The sequence below is a fragment of the Pristiophorus japonicus genome, chromosome 3 (genome assembly GCF_044704955.1).
Source record: "Pristiophorus japonicus isolate sPriJap1 chromosome 3, sPriJap1.hap1, whole genome shotgun sequence".
Lineage (NCBI taxonomy): Eukaryota > Metazoa > Chordata > Chondrichthyes > Pristiophoridae > Pristiophorus > Pristiophorus japonicus.
Window position 1 is genome coordinate 315,500,865 of NC_091979.1, and position 21,527 is coordinate 315,522,391.

At 43.5% G+C, this 21,527-nt stretch overlaps 1 protein-coding gene across 3 annotated transcripts in view; it reads left to right on the forward strand.

Moving 5' to 3' along the window:
- The window catches only part of lipf (lipase, gastric), a 77,080-nt gene that overhangs the window by 17,749 nt on the left and 37,804 nt on the right, over nt 1–21,527 (forward strand). Inside the window, exons 1-4 of one of the 3 annotated variants that reach the window (XM_070876898.1) lie at nt 8,865–8,973; nt 9,606–9,658; nt 12,145–12,265; nt 16,816–16,933. In XM_070876898.1, coding sequence (XP_070732999.1) covers nt 12,152–12,265; nt 16,816–16,933 — 232 coding nt within the window. In that variant the 5' untranslated portion in view covers nt 8,865–8,973; nt 9,606–9,658; nt 12,145–12,151. Of the gene's footprint in view, nt 1–8,864; nt 8,974–9,151; nt 9,371–9,605; nt 9,659–12,144; nt 12,266–16,815; nt 16,934–21,527 lie in introns of those variants that run through there. The other 2 variants (XM_070876899.1, XM_070876897.1) reach the window with 2 other exon arrangements.

A 21,527-nucleotide genomic window follows, 5' to 3' on the forward strand; every position in this document is an offset into this window, starting at 1 on the left:
GTCGAGGGATAGGAAGGCGACCGACAGACCAGCCTCCTGGGAACAATGGATGAGGTCCCGGACCAGATGGATGTTGTCGTGGATTGTCCGGCCCAGGACCGTGTAGGACTGGTCGGGGTGGATCATGTGGTCCAGCACGGCACCAAGGCGAGCAGACATCGCCCTGGCGAAGATTTTCTAGTCCGTGCTGAGGAGGGAGACTGGGCGCCAGTTCTTAAGGAGGCAGAGATCGCCCTTCTTAGGCAGCAGGACAATGACTGCCCTGTGCCAAGAGAGGGGCATCTCCCCGGTCGCCAGACTTTCCCCCAGGACGTCCCAGAATGCCCTGTGGAACTCCACGGTCAGCCCGTCCAGCCCCGGGGTTTTTCCCCTCGAGAGCCGGTCAAGGGCACCGGTCAGCTCCGCCAGGCTTAGCGGAGCTTCCAAATTTTCATCGCCCTCCGGGCTGACTTTCGGCAGGTCCTCCCACAAAACTCTACGCGCTTCCTCGCTGGATGGATCCGGAGAGAACAGAGCCCCGTAATATTCACGGGCCCTGTTGTTGACGCCCTCCGGATCCGAGACGAGAGAGCCGTCGTCGGCCAGCAGCGTCAAGAGCTGCTTACGGACACTCTGTCTTTTTTCCAGCGAGTAGAAGAAGGGGGAGCCGCGGTCCAGATCCCGCAGGAACCAGATCCGCGACCTCACGAACGCGCCTCGGGATCCTTGTGCATGAATCCCAAAAAAAGGTTAGTTTGCAGGTGCAGCAGGTAATCAGGAAGGCGAATGGAATGTTGGCCTTCATTGCGAGAGGGATGGAGTACAAAAGCAGGGAGGTCCTGCTGCAACTGTATAGGGTATTGGTAAGGCCGCACCTGGAGTACTGCATGCAGTTTTGGTCACCTTACTTAAGAAAGGATATACTAGCTTTGGAAGGGGTACAGAGACGATTCACTAGGCTGATTCTGGAAATGAGGGGGTTACCTTATGATGATAGATTGAGTAGACTGGGTCTTTACTCGTTGGAGTTCAGATGGATGAGGGGTGATCTTATAGGAACATTTAAAATCATGAAAGGGATAGACAAGATAGAGGCAGAGAGGTTGTTTCCACTGGTAGGGGAGGCTAGAACTAGGGGGCACAGCCTCAAAATACGGAGGAGCCAATTTAAAACCGAGTTGAGAAGGAATTTCTTCTCCCAGAGGGTTGTGAATCTGTGGAATTCTCTGCCCAAGGAAGCAGTTGAGGTAGCTCATTGAATGTGTTCAAGTCACAGATAGATTTTTAACCAATAAGGGAATTAAGGGTTACGGGGAAAGGGCGGGTAAGTGGAGCTGAGTCCACGGCCAGATCAGCTATGATCTTATTGAATGGCGGAACAGGTTCGAGGGGCTAGATGGCCTACTCCTGTTCCTAATTCTTATGTTCTTATATGTTATTAGGAAGGTCAGTTGTCCGCTGGAGTTCCAAGTGGGAGGTCAGCAAGGAGTGGAGGGTGGAGGAGTCATAATCATGATGCCCACCAGTAGAAGAGGCCAGGTCACCAGTGGGGAAGGAGAGGTCCAGCCGTCAACGAGGAAGAGGGATCAGAGCCCGCCACTGGAGGGATGTCGGCCTGCCACAGGGGTGGGGGGGGGGAGGCGGGGCGGGGCGGTGATGTCCCGGTCACCTGGTCAGAGGCACACTTGCTCGTCGGTCGTCGTCATGAGTAACCCGGTTTCAAATGACTGAAAATGATGCTAATAAAACACACCAAACTATTTTCTAGTTAGATTGGGGTACAGTATTCAATTCCTTAATAAAAATATTTTTAAACAAAATAATTCTTGAAAGTTCCTCCACGTTGTTTAAAAGTTTCTCCAGAGGTTTTAAAAGTTTCTCCCAAATTGTTTTAAAGTTTCCCAAGTTGATTAAAAGTTTAAGAATGAAAGTCAGTAGTACTGGTACTGTTTCATGGGTGCTGCTGCCCTCCTATTTCATATGTTCTTGTTGTAAGCGGTGTAGATGGAAGCATAAAATTACAAGGAGATATTGACAGATTAAGTGAGTTTGCAAAACTGTGGCAAAAGGATTTCAATATTGGCAAGTGTGATGTCATCCACTTTGGATCTGATAAGGATAGAACAGGGCACTTTCTAAATGATGAAAAGCTTAGAAGCAGTGGAGATCCAAAGAGACTCGGGCATCCAGGTACATAGATCATTAAAATGTTATGGAACAGGTGCAGAAAATAAGCAAAAAGGCTAATGGGCTGCTAGCCTTTATATCTGGAGGACTAGAATACAAGGGGGTAGAAGTTATGCTGCAGTTGTACAAAACCCTGGTTGGACCCCACCGAGAGTACTGTGAGCAGTTCTGGGCACCACACCGTAGGAAGGATATATTGGCCTTGGAGGGAGTGCAGCGTAGACTTACTAGAATGACAAGGAGAGATTACACAAACTAGGGTTGTATTCCATGGAATTTAGAAGATTAAGAGATGACTTGATCAAAGTTTTCAAGATATTGGCCCTGAAATTCTGATGATCTGTAAGAATTTCCTGCGGACCCGGGAAGGCATCGGAAAAGCCGGTTCCCAGCACGCAATGCGCAGGCATTGGAAACCGACATTTCCGACCGGTGAAGTTTTTAGTTTTGACAGACGGCCACATCTGTGGAGCGAGGACACTCGCAGGGTAAGATTTCCAATATTTACGAATATCTTGCCCTGCAAATGTCCTTTAAAATCCTGCGCCTGAACAAGCAGGTGCATAGCCGACTTTTACAGGCGCAAGTGGTTAAAAATACACATACAAATAAAAAATAAAGTTATAAAAGCACTTATGTTTAAAAACCCTCCCCACTACAGTAAGTTTATTTTAAGTGTTAATAAATGCTTTTTTAAAGTTGGAAAACTTTTTTTTTTAATAACAATAATGTAATGCATGTTAATTGTGTACTTTATTTTCTATTTTTTATTGGTTTTTAAGTGTTTGAGGGGGCTGGGGGGTTTCTCATTCATAGCAATAGGAGTTCGATACTTATGGAACTCCTATTGCTATGAATGAGAAACTATACTGTACCTGATTGGCTGATGTCACTCGATCCCCGGCCTGCGCATGTCCCCTTGTGCACGAGCTGTGCACACAGTCACCTCTGGGCCTCAGGCTCGGAAGTTCGGACAGTCGCAGCAGCAGCAGGTAAGTGCGTATCTTTTTGCTTTTTTTTTAAGGTCGTTTCCGCATGGGAATAGGTCGAATGGAATTTCAGGGCCAATAAGGGGAACTGATGGGATAGATAGAGAGAAAGTATTTCTGCTGGTTGGGGAATGTAGGACTAGGGGACAAAGCCTAATAATTAGAGCCAGATCTTTGAGGAATGAAGTTATGAAAACACTTCTACATGTAAAGGGTGGTAGAAGTTTTAACTTTCTTCAGCAAACGGCAGTTGATGCTGTGTTAATTGTTAATTTTTAATTTTTAATCTGAGATTGATAGATTTCTGTTAACCAAAGATATTCAGGAATATGTCGAGGAACCAACTAGGGGGGAGGCCATCTTAGACTGGGCGTTGTGTAATGAGAGAGGATTAATTAGCAATCTCATTGTGCGAGGCCCCTTGGGGAAGAGTGACCATAATATGGTGGAATTCTGCATTAGGATGGAGAATGAAACAGTTAATTCAGAGACCATGGTCCAGAACTTAAAGAAGGGTAACTTTGAAGGTATGAGGCGTGAATTGGCTAGGATAGATTGGCGAATGATACTTAAGGGGTTGACTGTGGATGGGCAATGGCAGACATTTAGAGACCGCATGGATGAACTACAACAATTGTACATTCCTGTCTGGCGTAAAAATAAAAAAGGGAAGGTGGCTCAACCGTGGCTATCAAGGGAAATCAGGGATAGTATTAAAGCCAAGGATGTGGCATACAAATTGGGCAGAAATAGCAGCGAACCCGGGGACTGGGAGAAATTTAGAACTCAGCAGAGGAGGACAAAGGGTTTGATTAGGGCAGGGAAAATGGAGTACGAGAAGAAGCTTGCAGGGAACATTAAGGCGGATTGCAAAAGTTTCTATAGGTATGTAAAGAGAAAAAGGTTAGTAAAGACAAACGTAGGTCCCCTGCAGTCAGAATCAGGGGAAGTCATAACGGGGAACAAAGAAATAGCGGACCAATTGAACAAGTACTTTGGTTCGGTATTCACTAAGGAGGACACAAACAACCTTCCGGATATAAAAGGGATCAGAGGGTCTAGTAAGGAGGAGGAACTGAGGGAAATCTTTATTAGTCGGGAAATTGTGTTGGGGAAATTGATGGGATTGAACGCCGATAAATCCCCAGGGCCTGATGGACTGCATCCCAGAGTACTTAAGGAGGTGACCTTGGAAATAGCGGATGCATTGACAGTCATTTTCCAACATTCCATTGACTCTGGATCAGTTCCTATGGAGTGGAGGGTAGCCAATGTAACCCCACTTTTTAAAAAAGGAAGGAGAGAGAAAACAGGAAATTATAGACTCCTGACCTCAGTAGTGGGTAAAATGATGGAATCAATTATTAAGGATGTCATAGCAGCGCATTTGGAAAATGGTGACATGATAGGTCCAAGTCAGCATGGATTTGTGAAAGGGAAATCATGCTTGACAAATCTTCTGGAATTTTTTGAGGACGTTTCCAGTAAAGTGGACAAGGGAGAACCAGTTGATGTGGTATATTTGGACTTTCAGAAGGCTTTCGACAAGGTCCCACACAAGAGATTAATGTGTAAAGTTAAAGCACATGGGATTGGGGGTAGTGTGCTGATGTGGATTGAGAACTGGTTGTCAGACAGGAAGCAAAGAGTAGGAGTAAATGGGTACTTTTCAGAATGGCAGGCAGTGACTAGTGGGGTACCGCAAGGTTCTGTGCTGGGACCCCAGCTGTTTACATTGTACATTAATGATTTAGACGAGGGGATTAAATGTAGTATCTCCAAATTTGCGGATGACACTAAGTTGGGTGGCAGTGTGAGCTGCGAGGAGGATGCTATGAGGCTGCAGAGTGACTTGGATAGGTTAGGTGAGTGGGCAAATGCATGGCAGATGAAGTATAATGTGGATAAATGTGAGGTTATCCACTTTGGTGGTAAAAACAGAGAGACAGACTATTATCTGAATGGTGACAGATTAGGAAAAGGGGAGGTGCAACGAGACCTGGGTGTCATGGTACATCAGTCATTGAAGGTTGGCATGCAGGTACAGCAGGCGGTTAAGAAAGCAAATGGCATGTTGGCCTTCATAGCGAGGGGATTTGAGTACAGGGGCAGGGAGGTGTTGCTAAGTTGTACAGGACCTTGGTGAGGCCACACCTGGAGTATTGTGTACAGTTTTGGTCTCCTAACCTGAGGAAGGACATTCTTGCTATTGAGGGAGTGCAGCGAAGATTCACCAGACTGATTCCCGGGATGGTGGGACTGACCTATCAAGAAAGACTGGATCAACTGGGCTTGTATCCACTGGAGTTCAGAAGAATGAGAGGGGACCTCATAGAAACGTTTAAAATTCTGACTGGTTTAGACAGGTTAGATGCAGGAAGAATGTTCCCAATGTTGGGGAAGTCCAGAACCAGGGGTCACAGTCTGAGGATAAGGGGTAAGCCATTTAGGACCGAGATGAGGAGAAACTTCTTCACCCAGAGAGTGGTGAACCTGTGGAATTCTCTACCACAGAAAGTAGTTGAGGCCAATTCACTGAGTATATTCAAAAGGGAGTTAGATGAAGTCTTTACTACTCGAGGGATCAAGGGGTATGGCGAGAAAGCAGGAATGGGGTACTGAAGTTGCATGTTCAGCCATGAACTCATTGAATGGCGGTGCAGGCTAGAAGTGCCAAATGGCCTACTCCTGCACCTATTTTCTATGTTTTTAATATGGGGCAAAGATGGATATATGGAGTTAGGTTGCAGATCAGCCATGATCTCATTGAATGGCGGAACAGACTTGAGGGGCATAATTGCTTACTCCTGTTTCTGTTCCTATGGACGCAATTCTTTGATCAATCAGCTACTCTGGGCAACTCCGCTTGGGGAAGAGTTTGGTTGATTTGTATCTTCAAAACAGTCTCCTGCAATTATGGGTATGATTTCTTACTTAGTGCTTAGTCTTCTCAACCTTGTGTCATAGAAACATAGAAAATAGGTGCAGGAGTAGGCCCTTCGAGCCTGCAACGCCATTCAATAAGATCATGGCTGATCATTCCCTCAGTACCCCTTTCCTGCTTTCTCTCCATACCCCTTGATCCCCTTAGCCATAAGGGCCATATCTAACTCCCTCTTGAATATATCCAATGAACTGGCATCAACAACTCTCAGCGGCATGGAATTCCACAGGTTAACAACTCTTGAGTGAAGAAGTTTCTCCTCATCTCAGTCCTCAGACTATGTCCCCTGGTACTGGACTTCCCCAACATCGGGAACATTCTTACCGCATCTAACCTGTCCAGTCCCGTCAGAATCTTATACGTTTCTATGAGATCCCCTCACATCCTTCTAAACTCCAGTGAGTAAAGGCCCAGTTGATCCAGTCTCTCCTCATATGACAGTCCAGTCATCCCTGGAGTTAGTCTGGTGAACCTTCGCTGCACTCCCTCAATAGCAAGAGCATCTTTCTTCAGATTAGGAGACCAAAACTGAACACAATATTCCAGGTGAGGCCTCACCAAGGCCCGGTATAACTGCAGTAAGACCTCCCTGCTTCTATACTCAAATCCCCTAGCTATGAAGGCCAATATACCATTTGCCTTCTTCATCGCCTCTTGTACCTGCATGCCAACTTTCAATGACTGATGAACCATGACACCTAGGTCTCGTTGCACCTCCCCTTTTCCTAATCTACCGCCATTCAGATAATATTATGCCTTTGTGTTTTTGCCCCCTCACATTTATCCACATTATACTGCGTCTGCCATGCGTTTGCCCACTCACCTAACCTATCCAAGTCACCCTGCAGCCTCTTAGCGTCCCCCTCACAGCTCACACCGCCACCCAGTTTAGTGTCATCTGCAAACTTGGAGTTATTACACTCAATTCCTTCATCCAAATTATTAATGTATATTGTAAAAAGCTGGGGTCCCAGCACTGAGCCCTGCAGCACTCCACTAGTCATTGCCTGCCATTCTGAAAAGGACCCGTTTATCATGACTCTCTGCTTCCTGTCTGCCAACCAGTTCTTAATTCACGTCAGTACATTATCCCCAATATCATGTGCTTTGACTTTGCACACCAATCTCTTGTGAGGGACCTTGTCAAAAACCTTTTGAAAGTCCAAATACACTACATCTACTGGTTCTCCCTTGTCCACACTGCTAGTTACATCCTCAAAAAATTCCAGAAGATTCGTCAAGCAGGATTTCCCTTTCATAAATCCATGCTGACTTGGACCAATCCTGTCACTGCTTTCCAAATGCACTGCTATTTCATCCTTAATGATTGATTCCAACATTTTCCCCACTACTGATGTCAGGCTAACCGGTCTATAATTACCAGTTTTCGCTCTCCCTCTTTTCTTAAAAAGTGGTGTTACATTAGAAACATAGACAGTAGGTGCAGGAGTAGGCCATTCGGCCCTTCGAGCCTGCACCACCATTCAATGAGTTCATGGCTGAACATGCGACTTCAGTACCCCATTCCTGCTTTCTCGCCATACCCCTTGATCCCCCTAGTATTAAGGACTACATCTAACTCCTTTTTGAATATATTTAGTGAATTGGCCTCAACAACTTTCTGTGGTAGAGAATTCCACAGGTTCACCACTCTCTGGGTGAAGAAGTTTCTCCTCATCTCGGTCCTAAATGGCTTACCCCTTATCCTTAGACTGTGACCCCTGGTTCTGGACTTCCCCAACATTGGGAACATTCTTCCTGCATCCAACCTGTCTAAACCCGTCAGAATTTTAAATGTTTCTGTGAGATCCCCTCTCATTCTTCTGAACTCCAGTGAATACAAGCCCAGTTGATCCAATCTTTCTTGATATGTCAATCCCGCCATCCCGGGAACAGTCTGGTGAACCTTCGCTGCACTCCCTCAATAGCAAGAATGTCCTTCCTCAAGTTTGGAGACCAAAACTGCACACAATACTCCAGGTGTGGCCTCACCAAGGCCCTGTACAACTGTAGTAACACTTCCCTGCCCCTGTACTCAAATCCCCCCTCGCTATGAAGGCCAACATGCCATTTGCTTTCTTAACCGCCTGTTGTCACATGTGATTTCTCATTAGGTTGGTTCAGTCAAATGTGGAAGCTGCTATACTGCTTGTGGAGTTTTCTGTAAACAGTGGTTGGTCAACTGCAAACATGAGTTTCCCGCCACCCCCAGATGTTTCCTGTTGCTCTTTCAACACTGTAGCTCCTGTATGGTTTGCTGCATCATTTCTTCAATGTAGGTGTTTTACAATCCAATGTTTAGGCAAAAGCAAAATACCGCAGATGCTGGATCTGAAATAAAAACAGAAAATGCTGGAAATCTCAGCGGGCCCGTCCGGCAGCATCTGTGGAGAGAAGCAGAGTTAACGTTTTGGGTTGATGACCCTTCATCATGTTTAGGCAACTTCACTTTGTAACTATCAGCAATCTGTAGCCTTTTGCCTTGTGACTTCAGTCTCTGTACTCACACACAGCTTCATTCTCATTGGAGCCACCAAATGTATCCTCCTTATTGGTATTTGAAAAACAGTGATCATTCTGTCACACCGCGAAGATAAGAAATCTGGCATGCCATTGGTTTGCTTAATTGAGCAATACCGTGGCCTTATGTCACCAGCTGATTAATCATCAAAGCTGCATAAAAGACTTTGGTATCTATTCCAAACAGAGTGCTGTTCTGCTGCACAGTTCTTTAAACTTGCATCAGTGGTGGGGTGGACCCATATTTATTTTGATTCCTATCCACACTAGTACTGTTACCAGCTAGTGTGGTTAACACAGGTCATTGCTTTGTTCAGTGGCAGTCCGCCAGAAGCTACATTTGGCACCCGTTCGGTAAGATAGAATAACTGCTTCTCTCCTTACTGGCTGACACGGAAACAGGCCATTCGGTCCAACCAGTCCATGTCGGAGTTTACCCTGCACATGAGCAAATAGTTCTGGTCAGATTGTTGCTATGTTTCTCGGTTTCTAAACTGGAATGGTAACGAGCACTGACTCAAACGCTGATAGCCGCAGTGCAACGAGGCAGTTCCAGATACATTAAGATAATCTTTAACTATATCATAGCTTGACGAGCTGTTCAGCAAAAATTGTTGCTGAGTCTCAGTATTTGTTTGTAAGATTAATATGGTGATAAGTGAGTTGCTTGTGTCAAGGGGATATCGGGAAATATGGGGGTTAATCTGAGCCTTTTGGAGGAATATAAAGGTGGGATGAATCCGAATATTGAGTAAGCATTTGTTTAAGAGTTATAAATGTAGTTGCTTGGTACTCTGGGTACTATAAGGTTGTCGTATATTTCTAGAAAAATATCTATTTTGTAATGGTTAGTCGAGGTTCTCTCTGGTAAGAAAGTGAGTTTGTCTCTTAAGTTAAGTTTCCTAATCTCTTTGATTTGCTTTCGGTTTTTGTATTTTTAAGGATTGTAACCGGATTCTATTCAATGTGTTATCTTTGCTTTCCAGATAATCAGAGTTGGATTTTTCCAATCTTGTGACTGAGTCTTGGCCACATTCAGGTTGGGAAAGTTAGAGGTGTTGCCTCAACTATACTTGGAACTAAAGCCGATAGATTTGTTTATTTTATTCAATTGTACAAATTTCACCTTTTTAAATAATATCTGTTTGCAGTTGCTATCAATAACCTATGTCTCTCCATTAGTATATTCGTATTGTATAGGAATTGGATATATACTTGTAAAGGAAAACATTGCAGGGTTATGGGGTAAAGGGCAGGAGAGTGGGACTGATTGGATAGTTCTTTCAAAGAGCCAGCACAGGCACGATAGGCCAAATGGCTCCTTCTGTACTATATGATTTTATAATATAGCGATTTTGGATTATTGCCCTAATTCTTGATTCTGTCCTAGAACATGTAGTGCAAGTGCTATCTACTTCACATTACAATATTAGTCGTGTCAGAATGCGGCAATAATTCGTATGCAAGAGGGCAGAACTTCGAAATTATTTTTAAGAGAACTGCATAAACATTTGGTTACTTGTTTGCTGTATCGATTAAATAGAGCAACAGAAGCATTTCTCCCATCCATATTGCAATAAAATGGAATAAACTGAAAGATTTTGTACATAGTTAGATTATATTGAAGCTTCAATTGCATAAATCAGCATATGGATTCCAAAGCATTAAAATAAGAACATAAGAAATAGGAGCAGGAGTCGGCCATTTGGCCCCTCGCGCCTGCTCCGCCATTCAATAAGATCATGGCTGATCTGATCCTGGCCTCAACTCCACTTCCCCGCCTGCTGCCCATAACCCTTGACTCCCTTATCGTTCAAAAATCTGTGCATCTCCACCTGAAATACATTCAATGAGCCAGCCTCCACAGCTCTCTGAGGCAGAGAATTCCAAAGATTCACAACCCTCTGAGAGAAGAAATTCCTCCTCATTTCTGTTTTAAATGACAACCCCTTATTCTGTAACTATGCCCCCTAGTTCTAGATTCCCCCACGAGAGGAAACATCCTCTCTGCATCTACCCTGTCAAGCCTCCTCAGAATCTTATACATTTCAATAAGATCACCTCTAAGTCTTCTAAGCTCCAAAGAGTATAGGCCCAACCTGCTCAACCTTTCTTCATATGACCACCCCTTCATCTCAGGAATCAACCTCGTGAACCTTCTCTGAACAGCCTCCAGTGCAAGTATATCCTTCGTTAAATAAGGAGACAAATGTACGCAGTATTCCAGGTGTGGTCTTACCGTCCTGTACTTTTATACTCCATACCCCTTGCAATAAAGGCCAACATTCCATTTGCCTTCCCAATTACTTGCTGTACCTGCATGTTAATTTTTTGTGTTTCATGTACAAAGACCCCCAGATCCCTCTGTACCACCGCATTTTGTAATCTCTCCCTATTTCAATAATAATTTGCTTTTTTATTTTTCCTACCAAAGTGGATAACCTCACTTTTTCCCACATTATACTCCATCTGCCAAATTTTTGCCCACTCATTTAGCCTGTCTATATCCCTTTGTAGATTCTTTGCGTCCTCCTCACAACTTGTTTTCCCACCTATCTTTGTATCATCGGTAAATTTGGCTACATTACACTCGGTCCCTTCATTCAAGTCATTAATATAAATTGTAAATAGTTGAGGCCCCAGCACCGATCCCACCCAAAGGCACTTGTAACAAATTGGTCTGTTATATGCTGAGCTATGTTCTCTTATATTTGCATGTTGCAGACGAGTCCACTTAACATCCCATTTGACTGTTATACACATTTTAGTGTTCACTGCTGCTGGTTTTCGTAGAAGTTTATAAAGTAATACTGGGATTCAAGCTATTTGCAGCTGTTAAATAATTATTTCTTTTTTAAAAGCTAGTTTTATGTTTACATGTATTTTGTACAGTGCATTTAGTAAGTGAAAAATCAGCATTATTTTGAGATTTGCATTCTACATGTATCTGCTTAGCTTTCAGTAGGTTGCCTTTGATTCTGTAATTGTAGTTCATTGATTAAAATTCACCAACATTGCAGGATTAATGCCCCTGTAATTGTAAATGGTGCCTTTATCTTGTTTTGCCCGAAGGAAGAAATCTCAAGGCTCATCCAGTTCTAAATACGGTTTTCTAACTGTTAATATCTTAAATTGGAAAAGTAAATGTTGCCCATTATCATAGCCATACAGCACAGAAAGAGGCCAATCAGCCCATTGTGTCTGACTCTTTGAAAGAGCTATTCAATTCATCCCCTTTCCCCATAGCCCTGCAAATCTTTCCTTTTCAAGAATAGATCCAATTCCCTTTGGAAAGTTACAATTGAATCTGCTTCCACCATCCTTTCAGGCAGTGCATTTTATTGGTGTAGTGTTCCTTTTTCTGTATAAACCTGTTCTTTAGTATCATTCTCTCCCTTACAATTTGACTATTCATAATGAAGCACCCGAGTTGCTTCACTTTTATCTGTTCAACATGTCAGCCTCAATGTAAATCGTTCGCTGGTGCTTTTACAAGTAACAATCCATTTTGTGTATATTTTACAGATTGAAGATGAGCCGACTATTTTTTGCCTTGCTTTTCTTACTGCAAGATGGGAGCATATGTAAAGAATTTGAGGAAGGACGCCGTAAGTTTAAGGTGGATCCTGAAGCCCATATGAACATTGTAAGTTACACATTTACCGTTATCTAAAATAGCAGTAATATTACTCAGTATTCAAATATAAATCATTTTTGGGATTTCAGTACTTGTTTCTACTGCCTGTATGTGTTAAGAAATCATTACTTTGAACCTTTTTGATAGCACTTGAAAGGTTATGGGGCCGAAATTGCCCACCGTCTGAAACAAGTCGCACCTACCGCTCGAAGTGTTCCGGCCGCCCCAATGCAAGGGTCGGCCAAACAGTAGAAATTCAGCACTTCAGGGGGTTTTTTTGGACTGGGGTGGAAGTTGCCTCATCGGGACGGAAGTGGGGGGGCGGGGCGGACTCTGCAGCCACTTTAGTGGCAAACACTGGGCCACCAGGGAGGGTTTCGGCCAGGCCAGTGGCCTGGCACCCAAGAGGGGGGTGCCAGGCTGCCTGTTGACGGCCCGTCCGAAACTGCGGCATAATTGTCGGCCTGACCTGGCACTCTGCCGACAAAAAAAAAAAATAACATGGTGTTGCCGGCAGCGCCACCTCTCCTTTAAGGGCGGCCATGCCGCTCAGCCACAGAGATTGTACCGACAGAAAAAGCTATCAACGGCAGCAACCGGCGGTGGTGCCACTCCCGTGGAGCAATTCCGGGAAATGCCCAATTTCCCGAGGGGCAATTTCGGGCAGAGGTCCTACCGGTCGTTAAGGGGTTGACGCGTGCATGACGTGGTGGGAAAACGGGCGGAGTGGTCCTTTACACTGCTCCAAACCTGAGGAAGAACAATTTTTTAAATGGTGGCCCCTCCGCGGAGACTCAGCAGCCATTCCGCACCGCCGCTTTATAGTAAGGAGCAATTTCGGCCCTTATATGTTGCATCCTAGAGATACAGTGTGTGCATTGTATGATACAGGGAAAATTGTGTTCCAGAAAGTCTGACATCACAATTGTTGCCCCCAGTTCTCCCCTTCCCCCTCCCCCCCCCTTCACTTTCTTGAGAGGACAATATCCCATTGGAGTTAAGAAGGCTTTAGTAGAAGTTGAAAATATAATGGGGAGGGTGCATAGAGATACCATTTCCTCTATAATTGTGAGGTCCATAATGAGCAGATATCAAATTAAAATTGTTATCAAGAAAGTGAGGTTGAGAGATTAGGAAAAATGTCCTTACACTGAGTTGTTGGAGTGCTTTGCTATTGTTGAGGTAGAGGCCATTGGATAAACATTTGAAGCGGAGTAAGATGCTGGACAACGGGAAGAGAGCAGAGCAGTGGGACTAGTTTTGGATTGCTGAACCAAAGAGCTGCCACAGAAACGATGAGCCGAATAGCCGCCTTCTATGCTGTAAATGTCAATGATTCCAGAGCCTTTCTTGTCAACAGGTCATTAGAATGTGGAGGACATCACAGCTGAGCCTGACCCTGACCCTGTCCTCCTGACACACAGAGGCTACTAATGGTGATCAGAACAGGGAGCTCTGATTGATTTTTGTCTTCCCTCACCCAGGGGTCCTTAGACCAGCTATCTCAACAGACTGAGGAATCTATTAAGCAGTGGCCATAGAATATAGAAACGACATAATGTTCCCATTTATTTTAATTTCTCCAAAGATAATTTAGAGAGAGAGGCTAGATTTCACACTGAGCTGTAGATTTGCAATACAGCAATGACTAATTGTTTCAAATATTTTTCTACATTAGAATTGATTTGAAAATTTAGCTTGAGTGTTAAATCATCAGTATACTAACTAGTCCATGTATTGCTAATTTTCCTATACATTTTTGTAGTCACTTTAAAATGTGTATTTTTTTTGTCTATGCTAGGGTGAACTTTGTCAGCCTACATTATGTGCTCAAATCTTGAGTGTGGCTTGAACCCAACAACTGACTCAGAGGCGAGAGTGCTACTACCACAAGGGTGACACCTAAACCCATGTTTGGAGTGTGGGTGCTCCCTGACCTGTATTGCACAACCCCTGCCTTGGCTTCTCATTACTATTTACATTTTGAATATATATATTAGTCATGCTTTTAGGTCTGTGTATCTAAATTCCTAGTGCCTGCTCTAAACTGTAATTCACTGTGTGTGTGTGTGTGTGTGTGTGTGTGTGTTTTCTACTAGTTCCTGCACTCCATTGCTTCTGTCAGTATTCTATTTTAATTTTGTATCCAAACGGCAAAGCACCAAGACTTCAGTGCGTAGTTGAAGCTTGGGCATTTCAGGCTGAAGCAAAGTTCACCGGTTCATTTGTATTGTAGGAGATGGTGGACATAGATTTGACTCTTTGTTTCCAATTGAACGTGGAAATTTCACTCAAAACAAAAATGTTGAGATTTTCTTCATTTTAAAATTGTCTGCCTTCTCTATCTCCATCTCTGCAGGTGCCAAAGCATGCTGATTGGTTTCTTTTGAGCCAATCAAAAACCATTTAAACACTGAATTCCATATGTGCTGTGCACATCTGTTGGAAAAAATAATTTCCTAAATTCTAGTTCAATTTTTATTATTGCTCTGAGCATTGCAATTTACAGCCACACCTATTAATTTATCTTATTCTGTGTACCTGAGATATTTCTGTTATCAGTTTTTGCCTTTACAACAGAACTTCCCTCCTCCCTTACTCGGCCCGTATGACAGTCTTTTTTTTATATGTCCTGGAGGGAAATGGAGTCATCTGCGGTTTCTATTTAACCTTGGCCTTGAGTTTTCCAGTATTGGCTTTCAACTTATATTAGTGGACATGAGCTGTATGTTTACTGACCACCACTCCTGCCCTCAGCCCCAGATATTCCTCCAATTGCCGCAGGCTTTGAACTTTGCTGCTCCCAGTTGTCCGTTAACAGCAAACCAACTCCTCTGCATCCTTACTTCAACTTGGGGCCTGATATCACTTTCCAGTTCCTATTTCAGCCAATTGCACCGCTTCCTGGTCGGTGCTGCTCATCACGCCATTTCATGCCTGTTCGCTCCATTCTCCAGCCTCCTGGCAATGGCAGGGGAGATTTGCTGTAGAATTAGTTCAGTGTGCTGCATGGTACACACCTCCTGATGTTTGAAACCAGCATATCCTCCGACATAAGCAGTGCTTTGGGGGATCCATTAGGTCTTATTTATTTCTGAAACTGGCAATAAAACAGCAGTGAAATACCTGGTGGATTCATCCTTGAGAAAACACAGTTGATAATATGATAAACGGTGAGCAACAGCAACTGTCATTTAAAGAGCACCTTTCATGTAATGAAATAAATGGGTCACTTTACAGGAGGTACAACAGGAAGTGGGTGAGAGGGGATGTTTTCCAGCCCCACCCCCTTTTAATTGTACAGGACAATAAAAATAGAATAAATATGTTATACAGAATCTACCCAGCTGCTCTTGTTGGCCTTCTCTCAATATAGAGGCACAGAGAGTATCTCTTAGCATACTGTGGTTCCATTTATTTCGGTGGGACAAGCTACTAACACGAAAACATTGAAATAAGTTTGGTCAAATCAATGCATGTTTAATAATTAGAAAAGTATTGGATTTAGTAACTGCGCTTTTGACCGAGTATGGGATCAAGGACCCCTGGAAAAATTGAAATCAATGGGAATCGGGGAAATTCTCCCCTGGCTGGTGTCATACCTAGCACAAAGGAGGATGGTTGTGGCTGTTGGAGACCAATCATCTCAGCCTCAGGACATCGTTGCAGGCGTTCCTCAGGGCAGTGTGCTAGACCCAACCATCTTCAGCTGCTTCATCAATGACTTTCCCTCCATCATAAGGTCAGAAGTGGGGATGTTTGCTGATGATTACAGTGTGTTTAGTTACATTTGCAGTCCTCAGATAATGAAGTAGTCAGTGCCCGCATGCTGCAAGCCCTGGACCACATTCAGGCTTGGGCTGATGAGTGGCAGTGCCAAGCAATGACCACCTCCCCATGACATTTAATGGGATTACCATCACCAAACCCAGCATCAATATCCTGGGGTCACAATTGACCAGAAACTTAACTGGACCAGCCACATAAATACTGTGGCTACAAGAGCAAGTCAGAGGCAAGATATTCTGTGGTGAGTGACTCATCTACTGACTGCCTTTCCACCATCTACAAGGCACAAGTCAGGAGTGTGATGGAATACTCTCCACTTGCCTGGATGAGTGCAGCTCCAACAACACTCAAGAAGCTCGACACCATACAGGTCAAAGCAGCCTGCTTGATTGGCACCCCATCCACCACTTTAAACATTCACTTCCTCCACCACTGGCGCACCGTGGCTGCAGTGTGTACCATCTACACAATGCAGTGCAACAACTCGCCAAGGCTTCTTCGACAGCACCTTCCAAACCCGCGACCTCACCTAGAAGGACAAGGGCAGCAGGCACATGGGAACACTACCACCTCCAAGTTTTACTTCAAGCCACACACCATCCTGGCTTGGAAATATATCGCAGTTTCTTCATTGACGTCAAAATCCTGGAACTTCCACCCTAAATTTGAGTGTTCGAATTTCTTAATGGTTCTGATCAGTCCAGTGTCTTTTAGGCTATTTTTTCCTATTCAAAAAAAGTGACATTGTATTGTACTATCTGCTTTCCCAGCGTCAGCTTATCTCCTACCATGGTTACCCAAGTGAAGAGTATGATGTGGTGACTGCCGATGGATATATCCTCAGCATAAACAGAATTCCCCACGGATTTAATAATAGTACAACTCAAGGTAACTACACGGTGGCAATTTGACGTCTTTAGTCAAGAGGGCTTAAATGTGATAAATTGAGGTTAGCATTTCACCACTTATCATTGAGGAAATAGTGAAGTGTTTAATCTTCCCCCTCTCCTACCCCTTTTACAGAAGTAAATAAGCTCGTAAAGGATATTAGAAAGGGAAAGTCCAGACACTGTTTCACATTAAACAGTGACAGTCAAACAAAGGCACGGGTTCAAATGAGCTCTAGACAAATTTAGGACTGACCAGGAAGCTGTTTACACAGTGTTTGGAACACAGCCTGTAAAATGACCTTCTGGGAAGAGTAATAAATGCTTGAACCATTTAAGAAAGTGCTGAAGGCTGCAATTGGGGGGGATGAGGAGGGCACAAGATAGTGGGGATGCCACATTGCTCTCTGTTTCCATTTTTTAAATTACTTATTATTTTTCAATTGATAATTGAAGCTGTAATGCTATCAAGAAACTAGCTATTAACTCATGAATATCCTGCGTTTAATGAGTCCAATGAAGTAGATTTGCACTAAATTAGATGGTACTGATATTTTCCATTTCATGCTAATCATTCTCCTAGCTCTGATGTCTGTCTGACTGGTGAGATTAGGAGTGTAAAAGTTTCACTTGCATTTTAAATAGAGGACATTGCTTAAAAGCTTACAACTGCACTTGGGGAATGTGCAATGTGAGCCAGTTTTGGCTGTGCTTGTAACATAATCTCAATAGAGAATTGTTTAAAGTTTATTAAACAGTGCAGAAGTAACTGTAAATTGTAGTTATAGGTACTATAATCTGAGGAAGAATAAATAACCAGAGATTTTGTGAGCTTTTTTTTTGAGGACAGAGATATGAGATGAAAAAAGAACTTGAAAGAGCTTTGATAAATATTGGAAAATTAGCTAAGAGATGATATACTAAATGGAGGCGCAGCAAAAAGAGGAAGTGATAAAGAAAAATGAGTAACTTGCTAGATTAGGACATTTGGGTTTTATTTATACACCCTCCCAGAAATAAATAATTACATCTTGGACTGAAAGAAAGAACTTGCATTTATATTTATGTAGTGCCTCACAGCCAATGAAGCACTCGCTGTGGAAATGTGGAGCAATACAGCAGCCAATTTGCACACAGCAAGATCCCACAAACAGCAATGAGATATATGACCAGTTAATGTCTTGGCAGTGTTGGTTGAGGAATGAATGTTAGCTGGGGGAACTCTGCTGTTCTATGAATAATGTTGTGGGACCTTCATGTCCACCTGATTAGACAGAAGGGCCATCGCTTTAACCTCTGACAGTGCAGCTAATAGTAAATTAGCAAGTTTTCTTTGTTTTCTTTTTTTGTATTGAACGAGAAGATTTTCAGGTAATTACCTGTATCTGGAACTTGGTGCATTGATCATTTTTAAGCAGAATTATTAATTTCTGTGCCAGGCAATGTACTTTAATGAAGAATAGCGTCAACTTTGTAAGTCATTAACAAAAGGTGCCACCAGGCTAAAATCTGCAGCCTATATGCCTTAATTTGGTTATTTTGTTCATGGGATTCTGAGTGCTGCTTGTTTATTCCATAACTTGGTTTATTTGTCAATTACCAGTATTGAGTCAAAAATAGGAAAATGGTGAGGAATGTGGCTTTTAACAAAAAATAAAGTGCCACGCAGACTAGCATAACTAGAGTAATGGAAGCAGACTGAGATGAAAGGGCATGCAGTGTTTTTTAAATCAGCATCTGATCAGTTGCAGAAATTCTTTTTTATTACCAAAACAAAACACAATCGAAGGATCTTGATTTCTGTATTCTGCATTGACACAGTCAGGTATATTCTCTGCCTGTCACTATTGTGAACAAGAAAGTTGGCACAGGTGACGTTTCCCTGTTAACACCAGCATTGAATTTTTTGCTGTCATTGATAATCGGAGAAAATGAACAACAATTAGAACACTGTCTTTGCAACTCTGGGACCTGATTGAAGGTTCAGCCCCCAGAACACACACTTGTGAGTTTATCAATTAGTGTCTTAATTATAGGCAGTTTGGTGCTATAGAATAGCATCACCAAGAACTTAAACTGAGAACGGCCAAACACACGTTTAAATTTGTGCTATATTCAAATGTCTATTCAGGATCTGCTCCTTATATATATTTTTTTAATTGCAGCTTGGTAGCGCTCCCTCTTGAGTTAGGTAGCTGTGGGCTGAAGTCCAATCCCAAGTCTTCACATAATTTAGGTTGACACTTCAGTATAGTATTACATAGAATATACAGCACAGAAACGGGCCATTCAGCCCAAATGCTCTATGTATTGAGGGAGTACTGCACTGTTGGAGGTGCCACTATTCGAAGAAGGGTAGGACGTTTCTCCAGGTGTCCTGGACAACATTCCTGTCTTAACTTATCCCACCAACAGATGAACTGGTCCTTTATCTCATTGCTGCTGTGTTCATCCATATGGCAATGGTAACTGGGCTTCACGTAATTCATTGTATGTAGAATCATAGAATGGTTACAGCACAGAAGGAGACCATTTGTCCCATCAAGTGCGTGCCGGCCCGCTGCAAGAGCACTTCTGCTAGTCCCACTCCTCCGCCCTTTCCCCATAGCCCTGCAAATCTTTTCCTTCAGCTACTTAACCAATGTGAGGCGCTTTGGGACATCCTGAGAAATGCGCTAGAGTATTTTATCAATGGAGGTTTTTCTAAGGGCTGGAATTTCATCAGCCTTCCGCCGCGTTTTACGGCAGTATTTTCCTCTCTTTTGGTGAAAAACCACTTGGTGGGAATTTCATCAAAGTGTTCCGTCGCGGTTTCGAAATACCGCTGGGGAGCGGACCGCCAGTGTGCAACACTGAAAAAATCGCTTCCGCCCGAGTTTGGTGGTAGTGGTGATCCATATTTGGTGGGGAAAAAAATGCCAAGGAGAAACCAGCCGGAGCAGCCCTTCGATGGGCGGTAACATAGAAACATAGAAAGTAGGTGCAGGAGTAGGCCATTTGGCCCTTCGAGCCTGCACCACCATTCAGTATGATCATGGCTGATCGTGCAACTTCAGTACCCCATTCCTGCTTTCTCTCCATACCCCTTGATCCCTTTAGCCGTAAGGGCCACATCTAACTCCCTTTTGAATATATGTAACGAACTGGCCTCAGCAACTTTCTGTGGTAGAGAATTCCACAGGTTCACAATTCTCTGAGTGAAGAAGTTCCTCCTCATCTCAGTCCTAAATGGCTTACCCCTTAACCTTAGACTGTGACCCCTGGTTCTTGACTTCCCCAACATCGGGAACATTCTTCCTGCATCTAACCTGTCCAATCCCGTCAGAATTTTATATGTTTCTATGAGATCCCCCCTCATTCTTCTAAATTCCAGTGACTATAAGCCTAGTCGATCCAGTCTTTCTTCACATGTCAGTCCTGCCATCCCGGGAATCAGTCTGGTGAACCTTTGCTGCACTCCCTCTATGGCAAGAATGTCCTTCCTCCGATTAGGAGACCAAAACTGCACACAATACTCAAGGTGTGGTCTCACCAAGGCCCTGTACAACTGCAGTAAGACCTCCCTGCTCCTATACTCAAATCCCCTCACTATGAAGGCCAGAATGCCTTTTGCCTTCTTTACTGCCTGCTGTACCTGCATGCCTTCAATGACTGATGTACCATGGCACCCAGGTCTCGTTGCACCTCCCCTTTTACTAATGTGTCACCATTCAGATAAATCTGCCTTCCTGTTTTTGCAACCAAAGTGGATAATCTCACACTTATCCACATTATACTGCATCTGCCATGCATTTTCCCATTCACCTAACCTGTCCAAGTCCCCCTGCAGCCTCCTAGCATCCTCCTCGCAGTTCGCTCCTTCACCCAGCTTAGTGTCATCTGCAAACTTGGAGATATTACATTCAATTCCTTCGTCTAAATCATTAATGTATATTGTAAATAACTGGGGTCCCAGCACTGAACCCTGCGGTACACCACTAGTCACTGCCTGCCATTCTGAAAGGGACCTGTTGATTCCCACCCTTTGCTTTCTGTCTGCCAACTAGTTCTCTATCCACGTCAATACATTACCCCCAATACCATGTGCCTTAATTTTGCACACTAATCTCTTGTGTGGGACCTTTTGAAAGTCCAAATACACCACATCCACTAGTTCTCCCTTATCCACTCTACTAGTTACATCCTCAAAAAATTCTAGAAGATTTGTCAAGCATGATTTCCCTTTCATAAATCCATGCTGACTTGGACCGATCCTGTCACTGCTTTCCAAATGCGCTGCTATTACATCTTTAATAATTTACTCCAATATTTTCCCCACTACCGATGTCAGGCTAACTGGTCTATAATTCCCTGTTTTCTCTCTCCCTCCTTTTTTAAAAAGTGGTGTTACATTAGCTACCCTCCAATCCATAGGAACTGAACCAAAGTCTATAGAATGACTACCAAATATTTCTAGGGCCACTTCCTTAAGTACTCTGGATGCAGACTATCAGGCCCTAGGGATTTATCAGCTTTCAGTCCCTTCAATTTCCCCAACACCATTTACTGACTAATAAGGATATCCCTCAGTTCCCCCTTCTCGCTAGACTCTCGGT